Below are 22186 nucleotides of genomic sequence, written 5' to 3' on the forward strand. Positions count from 1 at the left end.
AGTAATCCTTTATTTTTTAAACTCTCTCAGAGCTTTGTAGTTCTTATGTATCTTCACATTCTACTTTGTCTAATATTTATTGGTGTCTCATTTCTTGATTCCCCTTTTTTGTTAGAAGCTTCTTAAGGAGAGGGGTCATATTAGGTCAAAAAGCTTTTATTAAGTGCCTATTATATGCCAGGCATTGTTCTCTGCCCTGGGGGGATACAAAGAAAGGGCAAAAAAATGTACCCCCTCTAAACAAGCTCATGGTCTATTGCTGGAGATAACATGTAAACAAATGTACAGACAGGATTATAAGGGAGAAATTGGAAGTAATCTCAGAGCAAACGTGATAAAATAAAGCTTAAAAGTTACTGGAAAGGATTTCTTGTGGAAGGTGGGATTTTAGCTGGAATTTGAAGGCAGCCAGGGAATTCAGAAGATGGAAATGAAGGGAGAGTACTGCCAGTGAAAATGCACAGAACGGAGAGATGGAAGTGTCATAATTAAAGAACAAGGAAACTAGTATTACTTCATTGCAAAGTAAATAGAGAAGAGCAGGCTTAAGGAGACGGAAAGCTAGGAAGGGGCCAGGTGTAATGAAGACCTTTAAAAAACAAACAGAGAATTTTCCATTTGATTTTGGAGCTAGTAGCAAGACATTGGCGTTTATTGAATAAAGGGATGATGTGGTGAGACAGGCTTTTTAGGAAGATCATTTTGACAGCTGAGGGGAAGATGAACTAGAGTGGGGAAAACCTTGAGGAAGGGAGACCAGATAGCGCGAGGTATTGTAATAGTCTAGGTGTGAGGTGATGAGGGGCCTCTGGATGGTGCAGTGGATAGAGAACCAGTCTGAGAATCAGGAAGATTCATCTTTCCGAGTTCAAATTCAACCTCGAACACTTACTAGATATGTGATCCTGGGTAAGTCACTTAACTCTGCCTGTCTTAATCCATAAAATGATCTTTGCCAAGGAAACACCAAATGGGGTCATGAAGAGTCATATACAACTGAAACAATTCAATAACAGCAATAGAGAGGTGATGAGGGCCTGCACAGACTGGCAGTAATATCAGAGGAGAGAAAAGGTTACATATGAAAGGCAAGGAAGGTAGAATACATAAGACTTGATAACAGATTGAATTATGGGGAGGGAAGGTTAGAGTGGGGAGTCAAGGATGATACCTAGATTGTGAGCCTGTGACTTAAACGATGGTGGTACCCATGACAGTGATAGGGAAATTCAAAAGAGAGGAAGGTTTAGGGAGAAAAAGATAATGAATCAGTTTCAGACATGTTTAGTTTAAGATGTCTATGGCAATCCAGTTCAAAATATCCAACAAGCAGTTGGAAATGGGAGACTGGAGATCAGAAGAGAGATTTAGGCTGGATAAGTAGATCTGCTGATCTTCTGCATAGAAATGATCACTGAATCCATGGTCGCTAATGGCAGGCTAGTATAGAAGGAGAAGATAGAGCATTGAAGGATACCCCCAGTTAGTAGTGGGCCCTATCCACCTGGATGGGAATCCAACAAGGAAGACTGAGAAGGTACAGTGAGGCAAGTGGGAGGAGAATCCAGAGGGAACAATGGTATGAAAGCCTAGAGAAAAGACAGTATCAAGAAAAAAAGGGGGAAAGATCATCTATGTCAAAGAAGGGAGTCAAGAAGGATGAGAATCGAGAAGAGGCCATTAGATTTGACAATTAAGAGATCACTAGAAGAGTTCAATCCTGTTTGTGTCTTGACTAAAGGGGACAAATGTTACTATCTTAAATTCTAAGGGGAAGGGACCCCATTCCTCATAGAAGGTTGTGAAAGTGGATCAGGCCTCTGAATATATCCTAGAGAAGGCAGCTGAGTATACACAACTGACTTAGGAAAGAAATATTTCAGATGAGAAAATTTCCGACATAATATGCAGGGCCTGACTGTATAACTTTCCCTGTTTATTTTTCCTCTAGTTATCCATAGTGATGAGACCCTGTCTCCCCATAGTCCCACACTACACCTGTGTACACACATATTTGCCTTACAGAAAGTGAAGAAACCTACATTGCATTTTTGTTTAAAAACCCAATACATTCATGCTCTCTTAGATTATCTTGTTCTTTTATTTTTTATTTATTTTTTTCCTTATCTTTGTCTCCTCGGAGCTTACCACGGTACTTGCAGGGCACATAGTAAGCACTTGAGAAATGCTTGTTGACTAGTAGCTTTTCCAAAATTTGCTTTCATAGGATTTTAATGAGAGAGTGGCTGTCTTGGGAAGTGTTTTGAGGTGGAGATTAGGTGACTTGTCCCAGGTCATACAACTAGTAAATGTCTGAGGCTGAGTTTTAAACCAGGGCTTAGAGTCAGGAATTCAAATACTGCCTCAGACACTTACTAGTAGTATAACCTGGGGCAAGTCACCTTACCTCTGCCTCAGTTTCCTCAACTATAAAATAGAAATAATAATAGCATCTACCTAAATAATATCTAATGGCATTAATAATATAATCTAATAGTATCTACCTAATTAGTATCAATTAGTATTAATAGTATTAAGCTTATAGTATTTACCTAACTTGGATGTGTTTGTATTAATACTGTTGATCTAATTTTTTTTGTTGTTGAGTCATTTTTCAGTTGCCTGACTCTTCATGACTATATTTAGGGGTTTGGGGAAAAGACACTGGAGTGATTTGCCATTTTCTTCTCTAGCTCATTTTGCAGGTGAGGAAACTGAGGCAAATAGAATTAAGTGACTTGTTCAGAATCATACAGCTAGTAAGTGTATAAGACAGGATTCACATTTATGTCTTGCTGACTCCAAATCCAGTACTCTAACCTCTACCCTAAGCCTGCTGGATAGAGTGTGACAAAAAACTTCTCTAACAGTAAAGTCAAATGGCTCTTCAGACATCAAGATGCCCATCTGGGTGTGAGTGGGGGGGGAGTTTAAGAGTGACTTTGGAACCTAAAGCATGTGTTCATGTACTCAGGTACTAAATCTGAACCATCATCGAAGATTGCAGGCACTAAAAATCTCCTGTTTGTTTTCGCAGCCTCTCCAGTCGGTAACGGTTACATCAAGCCTCCAGTTCCACCTGTTTCTGGCACACAAAGGGAGAAAGGGCCTCCCACCATGTTGCCCATCAGTGTTGACCCGGAGAGCAAACCAGGAGAATATGTGCTCAAAAGTCTATTTGTTAACTTCACCACTCAAGCTGAGCGCAAGATTCGTATCATCATGGCAGAGCCTCTGGTGAGTAAATCAAATGAGAGGCATCAGCCTCCTTCCAGTGTCTTCCTCTGGACTGTGTGTAGTAAGCCTATCTTTTATAAGGAAGGGTAGACTACCAGAGATGCCTTCCTCTGTCTTGTAAGGCTTGTTGATTTTTATAAGAGCAGCTTTTAATGTTTATGCTTAGCATGACTGAGAGGTAATAGTGGGCTCTCAAAGGCTGTGTCAGGGAAGCAAAAGATATGGTAGCATCTACTAGGCTGGATAAGTATCTAATCCATGGTCAGTGAATGGCGTCACTGGACCAGCCTCACTGAGTCCAGAGAAAGTCACCACTGGGCCACCTGCAGGGCTGACTTTTGATAACTGTCAAAGACCAGAGAGGCTACGATTTGTGGCTGTGGAGGGAATATCTGCACCAACTGGAACCGCACTTCTTTAAAGTATTTTCTTTGAAAATGCAATAAAATTGCCTTTGCCAATTACATTAAATAAGAGTTGATCTTCATCTTCTATGTATAGCTCCTTGAATACAGATACTTTTTGCCTTTCTTTGTATACCCAATGAGCCTGGTACATTATTATTGTTGTTTAGTAATGTCTGATTCTTCATCACTCCAGGGACAGTTTTAAAGATACCAAAGTGGTTTGCCATTTCCTTCTCCAGTGAAATAAGACAAATGGGGTTAAGTGACTTGCCCAGGGTCACACAGCTAGTAAGTGTCTGAGGTCAAATTTGAACTCAGGTCTTCCTGACTCCAGGTCCTGCTGTCTGTTCACTGAGCCATGTAGCTGTCTGGTGCATAGTAAAAATGTAATAATTGCTTGATTGAGATGATTATAGTAGTACTTCTAGTAGTAACAGAAGGTCATATCTATATAGTGCTTTAAGGTTTACAACGAACTTTATAAATATTATCTTGATTCTCATAACAACCCTGAGAAGTAAGTGCAGTTATTATGCCAATTTACAAATGAGGAAAGTGAAGCACACAAATTGAGTGGATTGCCCAGGGTCACATAGCTAGTTTGTATCTGATGGAATTCAAACTCAGGTTTTCCTGACTCCAAGCCCAGAATTTTATCCATTGCCCCAAAGTTATCAGCATGGTTGATAATAAAAATAGTAATTATACACAAAGTTAATGTTCAGGAACTGTCTGTCCCCTTTTAAAATCAAGAGAATCCCATGTCATTACAATAATCATTACAATGGCCCTGAAGAAGAGCTAGGACAATGAACTCCTCCTCTTTTCTGGGAGAGGGGTTAGGTGAACTAGAGCTAGGAGTTACATACTGTGTCATGTATGGCTTTTAGTTTTGCTCTACTCTTGTGTAGAGTGGGTGTGGGCAGGAGTATAGAAATGGTACACAGAGGTGACTGTGGTATCATAACGAAAGGCATTGATGATCGCATCTGGATTTTTTTTAACTTATAAAACAGTATTTTAAAAAATAGAAAACCAAATGATTGTTCCCCAATGGATGCCTAGAATTTCAGATATTGACAACATTGTTATGATGCCTTCTTGGGGTCTTACCGTCAAACTTTGTTGTTTCCAACAGCGAGTCAGTGATAGAAGTTTCAAAAGACAGGAGATTTAGATTCATATTCACCTGGCTTGGGTCATGCTTTTTGTTGTCACGTAGATGATGATGCTCTTGTCTGTTAAAGGTTTCCTTTCTAGATTCAGAGATGGGAAGTCAGGGATACTTAATATTATTATAACTACATTAGGGGAATTCTAAAAAAAAAAAAAAACCAAAACAGTAGTTTGCTTTGCAAAGGGAAATACAGATTACTTGATTTCTGACCCTGTCCTGGCCCCTATAGCAAAGAAGAAGGAAAAAAGTCATAGAATTGCAAGGGATGAAGATCTCTTTATGAAGCCTGGGCTTGTGCCTTCAAAGAAGACTAGTAGCATGATGGTCATTGACGTAGTCAAGATGGATTTTGCTTCCTAGCCTCTAAAGTTAAACAAATGGAGTAGATTATTGTGCTTTGATCAAAATGCAAACCCTATGGCCATTTACCAATCATAGCATTCACAAGTGCCACTTAGAATAGCAATTATGCTGAACTATTTTTTTCTCTTTTAGTTCTTTGTTGTAAGAGATATCTCTCTGAGAGGTAGATGGATAAAAGATATATTTGAAAATTTTAGTGATTTAAAAACAAAAGATATCAATTTGTAAAACTATACATTAAAAAAATTACCATTTGGGGGATTGGGAATTTTTTAAAAATAGTAAATGAAAATCACAATATCCCCAAATCACAATTTATTAGAATTTGGTACTAAGATTTAGTCCTTTATGGGACTCTGAACTACAAATAGCAACCAAAGAAAGTCAGCCTCATTTCATTATCATTTAAATTTTGTATAGAACCTTGTGCTTTCATATTTATCATAGAGATTTTATCTTCCGAATTTTTTTAATATGTCTGCTTTTTTGAGATGGTGATTCTTTCTTTTTTTACTTCAATATCTACATTCTCACCTAAAACAATAAATAAAAAGACTTCCTTTTATTTGAGTCAGGCAGTTAAAGAGGTAACCACCATTTCCCAAAATAATTCCCAAGAGTAGATTCCTCTACATTGCTTTGTCAGTGCTGAGGGAGTGAGTGCTCCCCTTCACCTTGGGAAGGGTTTTATATCATTTTTGTATCAAGGACCCTTGGGTGTTCTGGTGAGGCCTGACGTTTGTTGCCTATATTCACAATTGAAAAACCTTAGATCTCAGAAGTTTGTGAAAAGAAAGATGTCATTTTTTGTCATCCAAGTTCACATACCCCCTGAAATCTATCCACCAGGTTAAGAATATTGACACAGAGGAATGAAGTTTCTGTGGGACTTCACTAAGCTATGCCACACTAAGGAGTAAGGGAGAGATTGCTTTTCCCCTTTCATTCTATCGAACCATGCAAAGGGTTAGATTACCTCATGGACCATGGTTCCCTGATGTACTTGTGCTGGAGCCAGGAAAACAGTGCAATTCTGAATATGGAGAAAGACCTGAAATATTTGGATCCTGAGTATTTGTGAGCCATTTTTAATTGGGAGTTGGGAACAAAAGTGGTGTGTGAGAATCTTTTCCATACCTACACTATCCTTGAGTTTAGGGATGTCATTTCTTATTCCTGTTCTGTGAGAGATTCATATTTAATTGTTCCAGAATGAGATAAGGGGAAAAAAACAGAAGAGGAAAGGCAAAAATTATCAACAATGAACACTGAGTGCTTAATAGCGATGAAGCCCTTTGCTAAATTGTTGACAACAAAGTAGATAAAATAGGAGTGAAAGAAATAAGCATTCATCAAGTGCCTACTATGTGCTAGACACTGTGCTAAATGCTATACAAATATTATCTCAGCTAGTAAGCCTTTGAGGCAGGATCCATTCTCAGGTCATCCTGACTTCTGCCCCAATGCTCTCTATCCATTTTATCAAATATATGTTGGCAAGTATGCCAAGTATACATTGAGCTTTCATATACTCTACATTATGTGTACATTTTTTCTTTTCAATAAATTTTAGAGTGTAGCTTATTTTTTTTAAAAAGAGCTTTTCCAACTATTTTAAGTAGAACCTATAAACTTCCACTTCAGTATTGGTTTCTTGTCTGTTGAGAAAATGCTAAGTCATTACTTATTTGCCTCTGGGAAAATTGGTATTACTGAATTGTATGGCCTATTATGCCATTCTAAAAATGCAGGTGTGCATCAGGCATTCTGATCAACCATGTCAAGGATTGTAATCGTTGACACTTTGGGCATCAACCTGACATCTTGTGAGGATGTACTGTACATTTTGCATGAAAGATGAAAGTTGTTATCTCTTATTTTGGGTGGGAGGCATGAGGCAGAAACCTATAGATTCATTAACAATAGAAACTCTCTCCATCAATAACAATCGGCAACTTAAATTATGATAATAGATAAATATAATATGTAATATAATATCAATTGTTATGTTATTATAAGTATTATATTATTAACATACTATTTATTATCATCTTATTACTATCACATAATATATAATAAATAAATATAATAATAAATAATAACTTAAATAATCAGCAACAATTAAATAACTTTTATCTTGAAGAGTTGCCTGGTACCTTGAGAAGTTAAAGGACTTATCTATGATCACATGAGTAGTATATATATATATATCAGAGCCACAACTTATACCCAACTCTTCTCAACATCCGTGGCAGCTTTTTCTCCACTATATCTTGCTGCCAGTCATCTTGCACATAGCTAGAAATTTGATGGGGGAAGTTCTAAGAATGCCTAAATATGTATTTATCTCGAAGGTGTTATATAACAGAAAAATATGTAGCCCATGTTCTTAAGGATTTCACATTACTTTGTAAGGGATGAGTTATAAGTCATTCATATGTCATGAATTATTCACAAATAGTTATGTTAGAAAATTATTAAATGTAAAGGAGAAGTTAAATAGAATAAACTGAAAAATTCAAGGAGGGTTTCATGAAATAGCAATAACTGAGATAGTCCTTGAAATAAGGGAGTAATACCTGTTTGCCTCAGTTTCCTCATCTGTAAAATGAGCTGGAGAAGGAAATAGCAAACCACTCCAGTATCTTTGTCAAGAAAACCCCAAATGGGGTCAGAAAGAGTCAGATATGACTGAACCAACTGAACAACAACAACCTTAATAAGTAGGGATGGGAGGGTAGGCTGCACAAAGACAGAGATTCTGTAAAGGACAGGACAAAAGCAATGATGATTGAAGAGTGACTGGAGGAGAGACTGAGTAAAAGAGATAAGACTGGAATAGAATATAATTTCCTTGAGGATATGAACTGTATCATTTTTCTCTTCATATCTGCATTGTACTGCACAGTAGGGGCTGAATATTCTTATTGATTGGTTGGAAGTGTATGTTGGAGCCAAATGGTGGAAAGGTTTGAATGCCAGGCTAATGAATATGTACTTTCACCTTTGGTGGTGTTAATGGTTGTAGGAGTAGGAGGAGCAGCAGCAGCAGTAGAAGAAGAAGAACTAGTGATAAAGACAATATTTATGGAGTACTTTACATACATCATCTCCTTTTTTGAGCTGCAGAATTATGTGCTTAGATCTGTTCATCAGAAAGATTCTTTTGGCTGTAGGATACAGAATGGATTATGCAGAGGAGATGTTGGAGTCTGCTGAGAGCTTGGAATTGGAAAGTGGGCCCAAAAGTACAAAGGATCTGTGGAACATTACAGCGGTAGATTCACTAGAACTTGCAATCAGTTGGATAAAGTAGATAAAGTGAAAATTAAGATTGATATTTTGAATTTAAGTGAGTGGAGGTGCCATCAGCAGAAAAGCAGAAGTGGGAATAAAGGCAGGGTTTGGAAAGAAGAGGATAAGTACAGTTTGGGGCATGTTGAATTTGAGGTACTCTAAGGACATCCAGATGGAGATATCCAGTAGAAAAATGAAAATGGAGAATTTGAAGTGAGAGGTGTGATCAATTTTTGATACAGACTTAGGAGTTATCTTTATAAAGACGGTAAATAAAGCTATGGAAGTAATTGAGGTCACCAAGAGAGAGAATGTAGAGAGGGAAAAAAGGGCCAAAGAAAGACAGAGCCTTAAAGGAAATCCATCCTGAAGTGGTAAACTCTGTAGGACTTGGGAGGATGCTTATCTAGCTTTGTGAAATAAAGGTGAATTCCCCACTGTATGCTAGGTGCAAGTGATACTGCTTCTCCACCCTTCCACCTTAGGGCACCTAAGGATATCTAATTATACATTGATGCGGTAACCTGCTTCTTCCCCCTTCCCCCTCCCCCCCTCAAAGAGAAGGGAGAATCAGATTAACTGATACCGTATTACAGTGAAAGCCAATCTTTGTCTTCCTTGCAAAGGGCAGTAGAGTTTGACGTCTTTAACCTAGAATTCTCTTAGTAATGGTGTAACAAAATCAAATCATAGGTCTAAAGAAATGAGTTAGTTTATTCCTCCTACCTTGATACAGGACCTTTTTTGGTAGATAATATTCTATCATTCTATGGCCATCCATTCTAGAGTTTAACAAATCCTCGTTATCAAGAAACCCTTCTGTCTAAACTCCTGTCTCATATTGCCTGGCATTTCCTTTTACTCTATCCCACAGGAGATAGATGGAGAACACTTGGCTACCTAATACTCCATTGAGGAGCCTTCCATATATTTAATGCTCTTCCTTCTCCTGATTGACTAGTCTCAATTTCTTTAGCTTGTCCTCAAGAAGGTTTTATTTTACATTTATCCCCTTTGCCCTTTCTTCCCTTCCCATCCACCTATTGAATTCAAATGACACCTCCAGGTAGTCTTCCCTGACTCACCCCTAAGTGGTAATGAACTGCCCCTTCTCAGGGCCCACATAACATAGCATGAATCATAGATTTGGAGTCAGAAAGGCCCTTAGAAGACATCAGTTCCAAATCTATCCTACTCATTTTAAAGATGAGGAAAGTGGGATTCTTAGAGTAAACTGCCTTACCCAATAGTAAGGAGCAAAGTCACTTCAAACTCAGGTCCCCTAACTCCAAATCCAACCTTTTTCATTTATTTTTTGACATTTCTCTTATGCACTTATCACGTATTATAATTCTTTGGGTAGTATACTTCCCAAACCCTTTGAGAACAAGAATTGATCTAAATTTTGTATATCTCTCAGTATGTAGCACAATGTTCTCCACACATTCGGTGATTGATCAGATATTTGCTAAATGAACAGAAGTCCTATTTGCCAATCTGGACTATTGTGGGAAATGACAATCTAAAAATAAGAATAATGGAGGCTAATGCTAAACAGAGAGATACTGGATAAACCATGACTAGGACAGAAGCAGTAGTCTCACTCTGTATGTGTATGTATTTATTGTCTAACCATGTATTTCACCAGCATCTATCTTTATATATGTTTATGTTTCCTAGGAAATCACTTGTCTAAAAGACTGGCCAGCATTTTTAAACTCAAGAATCCCTTCCATGCTAGATTCAAAGATGTATGAGATAGCAGCAAGGATCATGGGGTAGTTCCAAGAATGCATGGCCACCAAACCCAGTGACCTCTGCTGTCAGGTTGTTGTTTTTTCGTGGGCGAGTTTGACCTTGAGCTACTCCCTCTCTTTGTTTTCACTTTTAAAATTCAGTAATCAAATTGTATTTCTTAATAGGCTAATGTATGTGGTACAGAATTCAGCTCTATGAAAAACAAGTCTAAATAAATATGATCTGTGCAGAAAAAGGGCGGGGGGAGAGTAGGGAGGAGGAGGCGAGTACAAGTTATGATAAAAGGAGAAATGGTGGCAAAGAAAAACCAGTAGGGGTCACCATGAGCCAGGATGGCTGGTGGCAGGCAGCCACAGGGTCTCTTAACTTTTGGGGGCATGGATCTCTGTGGCAGTCTAATGAAACCTATGGACCCCTTCTAGAAAGAAGATGTTTAAGTGCAAAAAATATATAGGATTGCAAAGGAAACCAATTAAATGGAAACAGTTATTAAAATGTTTTTAAAAAATAAAGGTAACAAACCTTAGGTTAAGAACTCCTGATTTGGTAGTCTAGGGGTATCACAGATTAGGACCTTTTTCTCACCCCTCTTTTCACAGTGGAGAACATAAATAATAACATTTGTTCTCTAGTCACTTAAGGACCTCAGTTACTGTCTCTCTGAGGTTATTTATTGTCTGTACAGTTGGATGCTCTCTCCAAAGACACCACTCCCAAGTTTTCAAATCAATGAAGTCATTAATCATTATTGTTATCATCTACAAGGGAGCTAGAGTCTCAGGAACTTAAATCCAAATGTGGTCCTCTAATTGTGACAGCAGTATGTTCTTCTGGAAGACCAGCAAATCTTGAAAATATATTCATGTACTATTTTTGAGTCACTTCCCAGAAGTTGATGTATTCCATCCATATATATATATATATATATATATATATATATATATATATATATATATATATATATATATATATATATATAGCTGTAGCTGTAACTATGAATTGAGAAGATATCTAGATAAGAATATAGACAACACGTGTTGTTGTGTACAACAAGCAAGCTGTGTACAGCTGAGGCCTAGGCCCCAGTTCTAGCTCTTGTCATAACTAGATAGATGACCTTCAACCTTGAACAAGTCATTTTAACTCTCTTTCTTCCTCTTTAAAATGAAGACTTAGGTCTAGATGACCTCTAGTGTCCCTTGTAGATCAAAAATTTCCCCATTTCTTCTATCAGTGGATCTATGAATAAGCATATTTAGATACATAATTATTTTAAAGTGAGAGGCAGCATGGAATAGTTAGTGGATAGGGAAATGGTCGCTAGTCAAGAAGACTTCCATTCAAGATCAGCCCATACTAACTTTTAACCCTAGGGAAGAAGGCACTTAATCTCTCAGTTTCCTAAGTAACTCTCTAAGACTGTAGTTTGTAGAGAAAGTACCAACTTGCTCTGGTAAAGGGAGTTTCCTCACCTGGAATATTCCTCTCAATAACAAATGAAATCACAGGTCTGGTTCCCATTCCTAAGTATTTTTTTTACAAAATGAATGCTTTTATGTTCTTGTGTACGACAGAAATCAGATGTACGTATTACCTTGACACATCTCTAAGAGCTCACAGGCAACATCTTCTGGAAGGGAGACTGTTTTAAAAATTTTCCTGTTAGAGATAGTAACTAAGAACCAAAGTCAAGATAGGTAAATTGGCCAGAGGGTGTCTTTGTACCTTGATCCTTGAGAATTAAATGTCTGTAGGAAGAGTAAAGATAAACTCTCATTAGCTAGACTGTAACAGTGACAAAAAAACATTAGTTCTCTTTGAACTTTGAATGAAACCTGGAAGGAAGAAGAGATCTGTTTGACTTTAAAAGAAGAAAAAACAACTCAAATATTCCTCTTGTTAATTAGCAGAGAGCATGGCTTTGTGAAAAAGAAGGACTTGCTTATTTATAAGGTCCTGGAATTTGTGAAGCCTTTGTGATGAAAGACAATATGTAATATAAGTTATTTCCAGGGGTCTTCAATAGTGACTAATTTCTCTTTGTCCCTTATCCTGGTTCATGGAGTAGGCTTTTGACAGGTTTCAATGGCTTGCTTACATTCATGTTGTGTTGAATATATTCTCTGTTATACCACTACTAGGTCTGTCTCCAAAAATGATTGAGGGAAAGGGAAAAGAACCTATTTGATCTAAAATATTCACAACACGTCTCTTTGTGGTTGCAAAGAACTGGAAATTGCAAGGATGTCCGTCAAGTGGGGAATGGCCAAACTAGTTGTGATTGATTTATAATTGTGATGGAATACTATTGTGCTGTATATGATGAGCTTGGTCATCTTAGAAAAACATAGATAGACTTGCACAAAATAACCAAGAGTGAAATGAGGAGAGATGAGAACATTGTACACAGTAACAGCAATATTGTTTTAAGAACAACTTTCAGCGACTAAGTCATTTTCTCTCTTATAAATACCCAAATCAACTACAAAGAACCTATGAAGGAAGATTGGAGAAAAAACCGATAAATAGAAGTAAGTGGAGAATGATTTTACATGTGTATGCAAATTTATGTCTAATGATAGACATCTCTAAGGCAAGTAGGGGAGAAAAAAAGGAACAAAGAAATTTACATGATAAATTTATTATATATTTAAGAGGAATAGCAAACTGTACATAACAGATTTGTGGCTTCGTGTGCAGTTATCTTTTTTTATTCTGTTATGGAAATGCTTGTTTTATTTCATAAATTTAAAAAAATGATTTTTTTTAAAAGAATATATTCTATGATGTCTCAAGAATGTATTAAGTGCCTTTTTTGTGCTAGGTACTGTCTTAAGTCCTAGGGATATAAGACAAAGAATGAAACAATCCCTACCTCTCAAGGAGCTTATATTCTAGTGGGGAAGATAAAAGCATATGTAATATAAATATAAAATCAATAAATACAAATATATACAAAGTGTTTAAATATAAGGTTTTGGGAAACTAGCAGTTGGGAAAGGCTTTATGCAAAAGGCAGCACCTGAGATACTACATCTTAAAAGAAGAGTGGGACTCTGTGAGGTAGAGTATGGTAGGAGTGCATCCAGCATGGGAAATAGACATAGCTAAGCCAGAAAGATGGGATGAATGGCCAATGCAAAGTCAAGGAGACGTGAGATGGAATGTTGCCTGTGAGGATGAGAGAGAAGGTCAGAGCATGGGAAGGGGAATAATGTCCAGTGAGAATGGAGAGGTAGATTGTGACCAGGTTGTAGGGGAGAGGGAGGTTAAAAGCTAAACAGAGAAATATATCTATTTTATCCTAAAGACAATAGGAAGCTGCACGGCCAGTTCTAGGCTAAAGAAGAATCACTTTAGGGGCAGTATGTAGGCTAGACTGAAACAGAAAGAGACTTGAGATAGGGAGACAACAGGTTATGAGGGTTTGAACAAATATGGTACTGTTTGAGGGGGAAGGAGTTGGGTAGGAGAAATATTGTGAAGATAGAAGTAGCAAGATTTGGCAACTAATTGAATTTGCAGAGAGTGAGGGATTCCAGGATAAGGCTGAGATTATGAAGCTGAGACACTGAAGAGATTCCTAAAAACAAAATAGGGAAGTTTGGAAGAGAAGAGGATCCAGGGAGAAAGTTAATGCATTCAGTTTTAGATATGTTGAATTTTAAATGTTCCTGGGACTTTCAGTTCAAAATATCCAGAAGGCAGTTGGTGATGGGGAACTGGGGTTTAGGAGAGAGGCAAGGGCTGGATATGTAAATCATCTGCATAGAAATGATAGTTAAACCCATGTGTTAGCCTTCTTGTGATATTTCACAGAAGTGCTCATTGTAATATTCCGGAAGTGAAAGCTTGAAGTCATACTCTCCCCACCTGCCTCAAAAAAGAAAGGTCTCTTTTCTTTGTATAAGATAAAATGTTCTATGGGATATTTTTTTTTTACCTTTTACTTTGAGATGGAAAAGTTAACTTGTCAAGAAAAACAAAATTAGGGAACTGACTGACTCTGAAGGAAATCTGGATGCCAAATTTCATTGCACCACACATGAATCTATAATGAAGCATCATGCATAGAGATTAAAGTATGCCAACATTAGTCATAGCTAGCTAATATAAACATGTATAGTAGAAACAATTAACCACTTGCTGAATTGTTGTTAATTATATTGCTAAATGTTTACAGGTGTTAATGTTTCTCCTGAATTTACTATCATTTCTTGGCTTCTGTTAGGAACAGCCATGACTCTGGTGGGGACCCTACTAATTCAGGTTCCATGTTGGGATGAAATGAGGCACTCATAGGTCATTGAGCAATTAGCCATAATATAGAGATAATATTCAGTAAGGATACACTAGCACTTAGCCCAGCTAAATGTTTCCCCCACCTTGTTTCCATTTCATATGGAAAGGTGTCTAGTCAGGAAAGAAGGGTGTGTTAATTCACACAGTCTTGAGACATGCCCCAAATAAGGCTTTGTGTGTGATACATACACCTTTATATGTCTGTAGGTGACCTGGATTATTTATTTATTTATTTTTGGTTTTCAATGTTCACTTCCATAAGATTTTGAGTTTTTAATTTTCTCCTCCTTCTTTCCCTCCACCCTCGCCAAGATGGTGTGCAATCTGATATAGCTCTACTTATATATTCATATTAAACATATTTCCACATTAGTCATGATGTGAAGAAGAATTAGAACTAATGGGAGGAACCACAAGAAAGAAGAAACAAAATAACAAAAGAAAAGGAGAGCAAATAGTCTGCTTCCATCTGCCTTCAGATTCCAAAGTTCTTTCTCTGGATGTGGACAGCATTTTCCATCATGAGTCTTTTGGAGTTGTCTTAGATCCTTGCATGACCGAGAAGAGCCAAGTCTGTCAGTCAGTCATTGCACAGTGTGGCTGTTGCTGTACATTGTTCTCCTCATTTCACTCAGCATCACTCCATACAAGTCTTTCCAGTCAACCAATGCACTCAAATAATTTCCTTACATTACAACATTCCAGGTAAATGTTATTCATAATGACTTTGTTGACAAATTGTTCAAACAGATTGTTTGATGGCCAACTGACATCAGTGTCTGGATGTCATTTTAGATTTTAAGCAAAGTTCAAAGAGAGATAAAATACAAAATCCTCAATCAGGCGTTTAAATCCCCCTACAATGTGATTCCAGCCTAACTCTCCCTGACTTGTTCACTGTACTCCACACACTGGGCATGCCAGATAAACCATCCTACGTATATTTCCTCAGGCCTCTCATTCTATCCCCATACTTTCCTACATGCTGGCCCCCATTCACCGCATAAACACCTTCCTCAACTCTAACTCTTAGAGACCTTAACTTCCCTTCAAGACCCAGCTCAGGTCACCCCTTCCACATATAAAGCCTTTCCTAACAACCCTTCCCACCCCTTATGAAACTTCTCTCCCTCCCCAGATTATCATGTGTGTGTATATGTGTATGTGTATGTGTGTATGTGTCTGTGTGTCTCTGTGTGTGTGTATATGTGTCTAAGTTCTACCATCCAGTAGAATATTAGCCTCTTGAGGGCAGGGAATTCTTTTTCTTTCATCTTTATGTCCACCACCCAACACAACAACTTACATTCCATTCTTGAATTGAGTTAAACTGAATAGAATAGTTATTAGTACTGCTGCAGTTATAAGAAGTAACAAAAAAGGAAGATTTTATTCTAAGGGCATTACAATTCGAATTTTAGATGATAAAATCTCTCCCTTTTCTGGCCATAATCTCCAAATAACCAAATAAACCAAAATAAGATATTAACCTTTGCTGAGGATGCAACTGCTACTGAAAATGGGTACGTCTGTATACACACAATATGGTATGTGTTACATGTATGTTTCCACATGGTACTTTATTATGTATAGATATATATGTATTTGAAATAATCTTAATAAATTAAATAACAGTAACAACTCAATGAAATCCCTCTACATAGATTCTATCAAAAAAGCTAATAATTCACTCTAACTCAGAAACCAAGCATTATTTGAGGATGAAAGCAAAAGATAATGGCTGTGAGGTTTCATTTTAATTACTGAACGAGGCTAATCTTTCAAGAGAGCTCACAGGCTAATTTTTTCTGGGTGATATTCAGTGTAATTTCATTTCTCTTACTGATGATGGTACCTGACATTTCAGATATATATATATATATATATATATATATATATATATATATATATATATATTCAAAGCATCTCATTTGCTTTTTCCATTCAGGAACCTTATTGTGGTTGTGACTGTTCAGAAATTAAATTAAATTTGCCACAAATGTAAAAGTCTGCATAGTATAGAGAAGGGAACTTTTCCTTCAAAAACAGGAAAAATATTATGAAGCAATTTTTGAAGTCAGAAAATTATTTGCTGAAATTTCATGTGTTAATGATTTTCAATATTTTCTTCCCACTTACTGCTGTCAAAAGAATATTCTTGATATTTTTCCTTACATTCTAGCAGTCAAATAAAGTATACATAGGCTCTCAAGGTTTGTTAGTCTTTTTTATGAAAATCAAAGACATTTTAAAAATATAAATCGAAGAGCTGTCTTTTGGGGGTATTATGTTGTCATGTTTTACAAATAACAGACATGATGTACTAAAAAAACTCAGTTCCTGGATGTGGATCTCAGGGCTGAAATACTGAACATAGGTACCCAGCATCATCATCATGCAATAATCCACTGTCAGACTGCTTTCCCATTGTTTGCATTTCAGAGCCTGTGAATGCACAAATGTGTACTTGTTGGCAGCAACGACCTTTGCTATGGCATTATGATTAATTTTTGCAACCAGGACAGCTCTTACTTCAAAAGGTTGTGCCCTATTATTCACATGCCATTTCCTTCTGATACTCCAATAATACTTCCCACCAATACAGCATCTGAGTTAAATAGAATCTTTTGGCTTAAGTGTTTTGATTGGCTCTAAGAAGGTGGCATAGTTGCTAAGTAATAAACTGTACTAAAGGACTGAAGGTCATTAAATCAAGAAGTCAAGATACTCCAATTTTTGAATAGCTTTGAGGGAAAGGTTTTTGGTTAAAAAAAAATGGACAATGTCTCTCCAAGACAGCAAGAAATGGAGTTATATGGCCAATTTAAAACAGCCTTTATTCAAAACAAGGAGTCTATTTGCCATCTAATACAGATTTTTCTATGCTTGCTTATCTGATCTTCCTCTCCTGGAACCAATCCTTTCCTTTGCTAAAGAATTACACCTCTTTGTTCCTCGACTGGGATAATAAACACATTCAGAATTTAACTAGGGCAAATTATGTTTTTTTTCCTGAGCCATGTGCACTTAAGCATGAAATCAGTACTTTCTGGTATTAGTAATTATGAAGATTTTGCCTATAAATTTTCTTTTTCAGCTCATACAAAAAATTAAGACCCTAAATACTTATGATTCTTGGCAGTTTGAAAGAATTAGAACTGTGTAAGCTTATGTGCTAACCAGATCTCTGATCAGAAATGGTACTCTCTTTCATTCCTGTTTCTGATTTAGTCTAGGTTAGTCTGGTAGTTCTTGCAATATCTATATAGTTTTGTTCTGGAAATCTCCTTTTCAGGATGAATGAAATGGATTTTGCATCTTTGTTATGAGCATCCTCTAAATTGGCAATGCACTGAGATAATTAGCTGAAAATGCCTTTTTAAAGGTGTAGCACTTACAACGCAGAGGTAACTGCTCTAGAATCTTCCAAGTACTGACATCAAATAAATCGTCAAACACAGATGCATTTTCACTAAAGATGTGTACAAAAGTCCTGTCAAAAAAAAAAATCCCCCATCAATGGTGAGTTTCTTCAAACAATTCTAATCACAGATTACAGGAGACTAATTGCATTGAATTCTGGAATGCTACAAATCCTTCTCAGTGCAACTCACAGTAGTATAAAAGGCATAGTTTAACAAAGTGGATGAAAAATGCATATTGCTTATCCTGTGACATACAGATGGACAAACCACCTACCTAACTCATTGATCAGTATGTGCCCAGGCACTACCCATATTCAATGAGTTGAATCTAGAATTGATAAGAGGAGATTTTCCTTATTCAGCTCAAGTATTACCTTCAGCATGATGTCCCTGCTGATGCTTTAGCTGTTAGTGTCCTCCTTATATTTTTTGCATGTATTTCTTGAATATATGTATATGCATATCTTCTCTCCTTTGATAGAATGTTAGCTCTCCAAGGTCAGCAAATATTTTTTTTTTTGGTCTTTGTATCCCTGTACCTTGAACAATGCCTAGCACATAGTAGGATCATAGAATCATAGATTTAAAGCTGGAAGGGAGCTTAGAGGTCGTTGAGTGTAAATGCCTCACTTCAAATGAGAAAACTGAAGAACGGAGATGTTGTGGCTTGCCCACAGTCACATCGTATGCAAGTGTCTAAGTTTGGATTAGATCTTGACTTCCAAACTCCCAAGGCCAGCACTCTGTCCACGGCATCGTAGTGTTTCCTAGGTGCTAAATAAATGTTTATTTGATTGATTATGTCTAGTGAAAATCTACATATTTGTAACTATTCTGTTCTCTGGAGCTAAGCAAAATCATTCTAACCCTACTTCCAGATGAAAGATCTTCAGATTTGTAAAGGTATCTTTTATCTTCCTACCAAGTCTTCTCACAGGCTAAACATTACCAGGTCTTTCCACTGATCATCCTGTGGCATGGTTTTGCAGCTCCTCATCATTTCTGGTTGTCTTCCTTTGACTGGCCTCCAGGTTTTCAAAGTCCTTCCTAAAATGTAGCTCTCAGAATTGAACACAGTACTCCAAATGTGCTCTTACCAGTGTACAGTAGAATGGGACAGTACTATGTGTATGTTTGTTTTAAGTCTCTTTATTTATCTTAACTATATTTATCTTTATCTCAGTTATTTTTGCCCTTTAATTCCAGGTCTTCCTATAATTTTCCTGAGGTGGGGAACAAAAGAGATGTCACTATTTTCACCCTCTCACCTGTTATTTTCCCGTGTCCTTCTTTTATTCCTCTCTTAGGATCCTAGAAGGTACTTAGAAGTCATCTAATCACCTTTTGTCCTCAAAATAGATATTTTTAAAGCCTTTTTGGTTGTCTTTAATTAGATATAAAAATGAGTTTGTTTTTTAAGCACAAGTGCTAACTCAGGTAGCTGGAGGACTGAGGCAAAAAAATAGACTGACTGTACTTACCACCTCCCACACCACCACCTTACTTCAGATGGACAGCTAAGCTTGTTTTTTTTATCCTGTTAAAGCCTGTACTTGACTGATATAATTGTATTTCTTATAAATACCAATGGTTGATCATGTCATTTGCATTTCCTTGTATCCTTTGCCTATGGCATGAAGACTTGAATATGTGTCTGGAAGACACATAGGAGAAAGTAAATTCATAAATATTATCTCATTCAATCCTCACAGCAGCCTTGTGAAGCAGGTGCTGTTATTATCCCCATTTTACAGCTGAAGAAATTGAGGTAGAAAGAGGTCAAGTGACTTGTCAAAGGTCTCACAGCCAATAAATATCTGAGTCTAGGTCCCTGGTACAAGGTGAGAATCCCAGCCTTGCATGTCTTCTCATCACCAAAGCCCATGTACTTCGTCCCGTAGTCCATTGTTAGAAAGTTGTCATTCTCAAATTAGGGCATATTCACAAGGCTTCATAACATACTTATAAAGGCAGAATTACTATAAAACTAGGGTCTTTTAAATCTGCCACATGGGACCACAAGCCCAGCACAATGACCTCGATGATTACTGTGCTTTAGCTTTGCTCACAGTCTTAAACAGCCTTTTTCATTCATTTTAAATTATCTGCTCTGGATTGCATCTTGTTGCAGATGAACCAGATCTGATAAAGAAGTCATTAAAGAAATTACAGAAAAGACCCTGGTAGCCATAGAGAAATCTGTATCTCAGAAGGTTGCTGCTGCTATTCCAGTTTGAGCTGCAGGTAAACCCTCAATATCCAGCTCAATATTCACCTTCTCAGCAAGGAGTAGCTTTCAGTTCTGAAGCTAAGCAAAGAGTTATTCAGATGGTAAAAATGCAAAAAGATCCAACTGAGCCTCCAAGATTGAAAATTAATAAATCTGAGTTGGTCAATGAATTCCCTGTGTAGCCACATCAGTTTCCTTAAAGAATGCCCCCATTTCTTCTTCACAGAAGTCACTTGTGTTGATTGGAAATCAGTAAAATTTTGTTCCTGTGAGATCCACATTGATTTACATCAACTTCCCCTACAGAATCTCAGATCAGGGGTTCTTTGATATCTGCTCTCAACATAATACCTGGCACACATAGTAAGCTCTTAATAAATGTTAACTGATTGACTGATTGTGTCCATGTTAGTCAGTGAGTGGCTTTTCAGTCCTTATTAATCATAAGCTCTAAAATAATAGAATCCCTTTCTCCCAAGCTTTAGGTATTTCAACTTCTGCAATCATATCTTCCCTATGTCAGAATTGGATCTACCATAGTCATTTCCCTCATTTCTTTCTCCATCTTCTGAAGGATATATTTTTCGGCAAGGCATAGTAGGACAGTAACTTATCTGCCGCTTTGCTTTGGCAGAGAGACCTCTAACAGATGTCTGGATAGTTGAATTTACTCATCTCTATTGTCACAGAATAAGCCTTGCTAATTTTGAAGAAATTCATTACCAAGTTGACTGGGGGTGATGAATTTTTCAGCTGCAATTAACTCAAAGGTCATGTACTAAGTTTAGAAGGGTTGTGACTTCCTCTGGTGAAAGGAGTATCCATACTGGCACAAATAATTTCTGTATTCAAGAAAAGCAGAATTAGTTAAATAACTTGATCTGGCTGCACAGAGAAGTCATCAACCAATTCAGATTTTAAAGAGCTATATAGAAGATAGAAATGATGGCAGATAACCTAAAATTAATATAGATTTATATAAAAAAGTAATCATATTGGCATAAGTTGTTTGGTTGGGGTATTATTTTCATTCAGTGCTTTTTAAATAACATCAAAATGACATTCTTTGGAAGGTATACAATATGCAGCCTTTCGGTTATCTTTGTGATAGTCTTTGTCCATATCCTCTTTCTGGCCAAATGGTCCATAGCATACTCTCACTAAAACAAAAAACAATAATTACAGTTTCTGTGGTGGAAATACTCTGTCAGATACAGAGATACTTGAGACAATATGTGCTTTTAAAAAAATGTATCATTTAGTAGGGCTAATAAACCATGTATAAACATTTTTGACCTCTGAGGGTAGAACTAGGAACAATATGTAGCTATCCCAAAGACAAACAGTTGGGAATATAAGGAAAGTATAGATTAGTTATAATCCTCACTATAAAGAAAAAATTCCTAACAATTAGAGGTGGTTATATTGGTTACCTTGGGAAGTATTGACTTTTCTCTTACTGGAAATTTTTAAGCAAAGGTTGAACTTAACAGGTGCACCGAAGAAGGGATTTTCCTTCAGGTACAAATTATACTAGACAACCACTAAGGTCCCTGAGTTTCCGTGATTCTATAACATAACCGCAATAATGAGCAGTACTTGACATATGCCATAAAAGTACAAAGTCTAATAAGAGCTTGGAAGAGAAGAAAACAAGAGGTTGCATCTCACTGAGAAGATCAAGGAATGTTTCATGGACAAGGGATCACTTGAGCTGGCTCTCAAGAGGGTGATTTTGATAAGCTGAGAAGGGGAGATTGGGCATTCTTTGTACCAAGGATAATATGAACAAAATGAAAAGGCAAGAAGGCCACTGTTTGTTAAGCAGTAAGTGCTTTTAATGTTTATGCAGTAGAGGAATAGGAAATATTATCAAGAAAGTAGATAGGTACAAAACATGGAGAACTCTGACTGACAGACAAAAGATAATTGGAATTTAATAAGTAAACAAGGGTGTACTTTTAAAAGTTGTAACAAGGAGAAAGAAGTG

At 37.0% G+C, this 22186-nt stretch overlaps 1 protein-coding gene across 9 annotated transcripts in view; it reads left to right on the top strand.

The window, feature by feature from the left end:
• The window catches only part of FRY (FRY microtubule binding protein), a 566260-nt gene that overhangs the window by 302956 nt on the left and 241118 nt on the right, over positions 1 to 22186 (top strand). For all 9 annotated transcript variants that reach the window (XM_072611868.1, XM_072611863.1, XM_072611870.1 and 6 more), the window contains one exon: positions 3038 to 3237. In XM_072611868.1, coding sequence (XP_072467969.1) covers positions 3118 to 3237 — 120 coding nt within the window. In that variant the 5' untranslated portion in view covers positions 3038 to 3117. The remainder of the gene's footprint in view (positions 1 to 3037; positions 3238 to 22186) is intronic.

Source organism: Notamacropus eugenii, chromosome 5, assembly GCF_028372415.1.
Source record: "Notamacropus eugenii isolate mMacEug1 chromosome 5, mMacEug1.pri_v2, whole genome shotgun sequence".
NCBI classification, from domain to species: Eukaryota; Metazoa; Chordata; class Mammalia; order Diprotodontia; family Macropodidae; genus Notamacropus; species Notamacropus eugenii.